Genomic DNA, 6355 nt, shown 5'->3' with positions numbered 1-6355 from the left:
AAATCTAAGGTTTTACAGGCAACCTACAAGTTTCTTTTCAGGTCTTCTCAGATGAATTTCACAGTTTGGTTTGAACTAGGTTTATAAAAAGACTATTTGATTATAGTTAATCTCCAAACAAGAAAAGACCAATACTATCTACTACTAATAATAATGAAGAAAGTCAAACCTGACCTTTCATCATGACAAACCATTCAATTTTAGGACCTATTTCATTAGACTGTCTTAGAGAGGTTTGATCCATTTTCTTCCCTTTCATGTGAATGTGAAAAGATATTCAGTAGTTTCATGTAACTTACACACAGGTGCTCATCCTTATTGGAGAGTGAAAGGAGAAGATCTAAACCATAGGTTGGAATTTAAGAAACCAATATTTGATCAACATTAACTGTATCTGGTGGTCACTCTACGTACGGTCAGCTTAAGGAGGCCTAACAAACCAAGCCCAGCACTCTCATTCTCATATGCTGAGAGTCTGCCTTGTCTTCCAGATATCCCTGTTATCTGGATGTGTCTCTTTTTAGAAGGGTTTATTCTTGCACGTTCTTCACCCAATTTGTCCATTTCCTTTGCTGAACCATGCCTACTGATTTGTCCAGAACAAATCCTATTTTTAGGTCTTACACAGAATCCAGTAATGTGATGAAATCAACTGGATGAAGTAAACTCTGACAATCAGGTCAGATAACATGCAGTACAGTGTGAAAGAAAGACAATATCGTGGTATTTTTAAAACCACAAAGAATTCACAGTAGTCCTTAGTTATCACATATATATTACAGTACTGCAAAATACTTTTCTTGACATATCCAGGCTGTTAAAGGAAGCTGCACACAGGGTTAGTCATGAAACAGTGAGCCTGGAGCAGAGAGGGTTAAGGGTCTTGCTCTAGGACAGACCAATGGCAGTTTGGCAGCACTGGGGCTTGAAGTCTGACCTTTTGATCAGCAATCCAGAGCTGTAACTTTTGAGCCACCACTGCCAATGGTCATATGATGGGATCTGGACCAATCATTAATGGGTGCAGTCATTCTACTTGGCACATGAAAAGGTTGTCCCAGTGGGTTGAACGAATAGATCTTAAAATATGATACAGAACCGTAGAATCTTTTTATTTCCTTGTATCCTTCCAATAAGGGTAAAGGAAGTAAGCTGTACTGGTATAAACAGAAGACTGACCTGATTTTCAGCATACCAAGTAAGGAATGACCCACTAAAGTTTATGGTTATGGAAAATAATCAACAATGGTGTAGTGTGATGCAGCCTGGTATGAAGCAGAGTTACTCTTACCATCCTGGTGCTAATTATTTTCCAATAACAGCACATCCCCATGATGTTTTTCATTCTTATATACCCAATAAATTTGCCAGCCATTACGTTTTTTATTGGACTTTGAACATTTCTAACAATTTATAGTTACATTTAATACTGCAGAAACAGGTATTCCCTAATCAGCATCTTTTCTCTGTAAGTTAAGAAGACAAAAAATACAGCTTTACATCACATTACATTACAGAGAAACTGAAACGCATCCTTGAAATCGAAAGCATTCTCTCTGATGAAGGAATAAAATTACAGATGCAAACTGCTGATACTGGAAACTCCCTCCATAAATGGTAAATGAACATCTCATTACAGAAGACTTCACATTTATCGACAATATCAACAAGGTAGATTCGACTAGAATGACTTGTCCTGTGGAAAAGGTAATGTATTAGAGCAAGTGCATTAATATGAACCTTCCTTTTGTTTAAATTACAGCTGCTGTTATAGAACATTAATCAACAATTCTTTACCTATTTAGTATTGAGGGATAAATCTAAACTATGTAAAAGACAATTTAAAAAATTCCTAACGTTGCTTTGAATAATGTAAGGGCTCTCTCTCTCTCTCTCTCTCTCTCTCTCTCTCTCTCTTGTTCCGTCTCCCAGGAATCCAGCTACTTAGTCCCTTATCAAGGCTCCTGTTTTAGGGACCCTCTAACTGTCCTTTTTAGGGGACTGAAAGAGGCAATGAGTTCTTTTTATAAAGAGTCCAGTGATAAGGTGAGCTATACATAAAACCCCTATCAGCTCCCACTGACCCGGACACACACTCACACACACAGAGCTACAAGGAGCCAGCAGACATGGTGAGCACCATTTTTACATACGCCAGAATGACAAAAAATAAACGAATAATTAAAATGTAAATGTTTTGTGCTTTAAATCATTGCTTTCTTTCACCAGGCGAGTAAGAAAACAGCAGCGAAGAGAAAGAACACCCAGCGGGCCTCCTCTAACGTTTTCGCCATGTTTGAGCAGTCACAGATTCAGGAGTTCAAAGAGGTGATGCATATTTACCATAATAACTATCGATCATATTATAGCTATTTAGAAATGTACTTTAATTTCATACCCTGGAGTGCAAATTATATATCATCATGGTGTCATTCACAGGCTTTTGGCTGCATTGATCAGGACCGAGATGGTGTGATTAAGAAATCAGACCTGAAGGAGACTTATGCACAATTAGGTATGATATTAGATTGTGTTTGAATTTTTTAATAGAGTATATTATTTTTAGACTGTTACCTTTTACATTGTGTTTGCTTAATTCAAAACGGAGTCAATTATTTTGAAGTCAAAATAGTTTTTTTTTTGTAGTTTAGAGTTTAATAATTTGAGTATTTACTTAGAAAATATTTCATCAAAATAAATAAATACAATTAAATAGTGAAATGTAAAAAAATGTTTCATTTTATGATAAAATTAGTTCTAAACGTTGCTCTAAATAATACCAAAAAAAATGGTATAACAAAAAAAATTACATTAAGTGATAATTTCACAGATATAAGACATTTCTTTACAAAGTGATAGAAAGTTTAATTGAAAGTTCTCCACTATTGGTAACATAAATATCTGATAAAAAAAAAAGATTTAATGCCTTTAATGCCTGAGTTGGACAAGTTTATGGTTATGGTTAAAGAATATTGGTGCCTAAATTGTCCTTCAATTCTGGTATGTTCCATAGAACTTTTAAAGCTTACTCCAGAGTGCTAACAGAGGAATAAGTAAATAATTTTATATTAATATTAATAAAAACCTTGTTACCTAAGCGTCGACATTCAGGGGTTCTGGCTATATGTTTGTGGGTTATGGATTTTAAGTAAGCTTTAAGCACACTGAATGAATTAATATTTGTATAACTTCTGCTTTTCTGAAGGTTCAAAAACAACAACAAAAAAACCCTAAAAAACCTGCCCCTGTATCTCTCTTGTTATCTTCCTCTTTAAGGAAAACTGAACGTAAGTGATGAGGAACTGGATGCCATGCTGTCGGAGGGTAAAGGCCCCATCAACTTCACTGTCTTCCTCTCTCTCTTTGGAGAAAAACTTAACGGTATGAAAAAACCTGGTCGTTTTAGACTGAATACAAATAAAAATGACCATTAGAGTAGTGTTCAAGTAAAAAGAGTGGTATTTAGCTCATGAAATAACACGAAAGACGGCATACCGTGGTGTTCGCACCCTCCCTCCATGTATGAAATGACAGAAGAGCTTACAGTTGGATTCACTGCTGTGGAATGTAAAAGACAAAAAAAAATTCCTGTTCTAACTTATGTCATTAAATAGTTTCTCTCTCTGTCAAAAAAATGCAGCTTGTCATTTTACAGAGAAACTGGAAAGCATAAACTCCTCTGTTATGAAGACTTGTGTGCTAATAAACTCTCAAAGCTTATCACAAGATCGACGATTTTACTTCGTTAAGACCTTCTTTTACTTTGTTAAACAACACTTTTATTAAAAATCTCTTTATTATTCAACACAAGTTCCTATTTATGATCTGTTACTATATATAAACGATGACGTATTAGCACAATGAATGTGCGCATTATCATTATTATTATAATTATTAACCTATTGTTCATACTAGAGCTACATGTTATGCTGGTATGTGACAAAAATGCATGACTAATCAGAAACAATTCTGTTTTGAATTATAATTTCATTTCCTGCTGAGAATTGTGTTGAAGTGTTGATCATTACGGAATGTAACTGACCATTAGGACTCTAAAGCTAAACCTGACCATTTCTCCATGTAGGTACGGACCCAGAGGACACCATTCTCAATGCATTCAAATTGTTCGACCCCGAGAACACCGGCTTTGTCAAGAAGGATGAGTGAGTGTGCAGAAGATGATAGTTTTATTTCTATTATTGAAGTTGAAGGTGATGAATTTACAAGATATTTATTTCCCCGCTTCAGGTTCAGAAGGCTACTCATGAACCAGGCAGATAAATTCACGGCAGAAGAGGTTGGTTTGATCTCATGGTTTCATTGCCAACTTTGGAGCTGTCTTAGAAATTTAGTCATTTAGCACTTAAGTGGTTAAAGCTACAAGAGCACTGTTGCTAGGCATATTAGCATAGTGACTGAGGAGAAAAATTCAACTAGCTAACAGTAAGTTATGAAGTAAATGTAAAGTTTGGGGGTTGAACTAAGACAAAAACCAAGAGAACCAAGAAAATCAAGATCTTCCTTAAATGTTGGAGAATTACTGTGAAAACACTCCTAATTATCTAAACTACGCGCACATTTTAACGCATTGTGTGTCGTTTTCATCTCATTGAAACCGCATGGTGACTCGTTTGCTAATCAATGAGGTCGGCACTCGGCACAATTCCTTTTCTTTTTTCTTTAGCCATTCTTGAATAATATGTGTGATTTAAACATGTTAGACACGATGTAAGATAACGATACATGTCTGGGAATGATTTAATAAATCTCCACTCTCGCTAGGAGGTGAGTAGTGATGAGGATTTTTAGTGAGTCAAATGATTTGGCTCGGTTCATTAGGAAGTGTCGACTCTTTCGGCTTCGAAGTGACTCGTCTCCATTTTGCTGTCGTTTGACTGAAAGTTATAATAAAATTATTTCATGAGATCTTGCTTTAAAAAAAGACAGTGGTATTATTTCATATTATGTTTTATAACATTTTTTTGTGCCTTGTAAAATTCAGTATGCATACTGTCATTAATGTTATTCTGTGTTGTGGTTCAGCAGCACAGGTTTGTGATTTTAACAGCATATCAGAGAGAAAACTGGACATGCCTAACAAGTTTGCCTTGTTTATCCAGTTACTAAGCTTTTACGGGGTATAATTTAAGACTTCTCAGCAGTGGAAGCTAGCTAAATTGCTGGCTTCATGCGTGACATTTACTGAGTCAGTTACTGAGCAACTGATTTGAGATGGTGATTGTCTTTGCCTTTCTGTGGCAGACGTCATGGTTTACAATACAAAAGTATAAAGAGAGAGAACGTGACTGGATTGACTTACAGCAGAGGATTTTGGATTGTTAGTAGCTGTTTCAATATAGAATTATATAATGGGTTTTGTGTTGTCTTGTATGTCTTGACCAGGTGGAGCAGGCTTTTTCCTTGGCCCCCATCGACGTGTCCGGGAATATCGACTACAAGTCTCTCTGTTACATTATCACACACGGGGATGAGAAAGAGGAATCGTAAAGAAAATGCAAATAACATAGCTGAATCTTGAACAGGTTGAACTGGATATTGGATTTGAAGTGTTGGGAAATGTAGGGTGTGTGTGTGGGAGGAGAGCAGTATTTCAATAATCATCATCATTAAAGGAATACTCCAACGTTCTCAAATCTAATCTCTGTCCACCCCATCTATAGTTTATATGCAATTACTACAGACAAGAATATCATGCTTTCCTGTACTGAGAAAAGAGCAGAAAACCATTCGGGCAGTCGTTGTATTCTGTCAATAAACACTTATGCAAAAACACACATATAGTAGTGTGCTTTCTTGAGTTCTTCTGTTATTATAGTGTGTTTATTTTTTCCATTTTATTATTTATTTTGCCTTATTCTAGTTAACAGAACAGTTAGTTCTGGTCAATTAATTTGATTGGTGGAGTCACATGCCAAGAGTGCTTATACTTAGTATTACCGCTCCTTTGTGTTGGCCAAACACAGCTCTGGAAAAATTAAGAGAATTAATTAATTGTCACATATACATTACTGCACAGTGAAATTCTTTCTTCGCATATCCCATCCTTGGGGTTTGTGGTCAGAGCGCAGGGTCAGCCATGATACAGCACACCTGGAGCAGGGTGGTCAAGGGCCCAACAGTGGTAGCTTGGCGGTGCTGTGGCTTGAACCCCGATCTTCCGATCAACGACCCAGAGCATTAACCACTTCAGCTACCAATACCCCAAATTCAGTTTCTCTGATTTTACTATTTATAGTTATGTGTTTGAATAAAATTAGCATTTTTGTTTTATTCTATAAACATCTGACATTTCTCCCAAATTCCAAATAAACATATTGTCATTTAGAGCATTTAT

The 6355-nt window shown here is 36.1% G+C and overlaps 1 protein-coding gene across 1 annotated transcript; it reads left to right on the top strand.

Moving 5' to 3' along the window:
* The first annotated feature begins 2016 nt into the window (after nucleotides 1-2016).
* On the top strand, nucleotides 2017-5793 carry myl7 (myosin, light chain 7, regulatory). Its single transcript, XM_058388961.1, has 7 exons — nucleotides 2017-2132; nucleotides 2230-2328; nucleotides 2440-2515; nucleotides 3277-3381; nucleotides 4085-4163; nucleotides 4249-4297; nucleotides 5404-5793. Exons 1-7 carry the CDS (start codon nucleotides 2130-2132, stop codon nucleotides 5506-5508), a joined length of 516 nt encoding a protein of 171 aa, XP_058244944.1. The 5' UTR covers nucleotides 2017-2129; the 3' UTR covers nucleotides 5509-5793.
* The last annotated feature ends 562 nt before the right edge of the window (nucleotides 5794-6355 follow it).

This window comes from Hemibagrus wyckioides, linkage group LG05 (genome assembly GCF_019097595.1).
Source record: "Hemibagrus wyckioides isolate EC202008001 linkage group LG05, SWU_Hwy_1.0, whole genome shotgun sequence".
Lineage (NCBI taxonomy): Eukaryota > Metazoa > Chordata > Actinopteri > Siluriformes > Bagridae > Hemibagrus > Hemibagrus wyckioides.
Note: the sequence above shows the minus strand (reverse complement) of the source record. Positions and strands in the feature narration are given on the sequence as shown.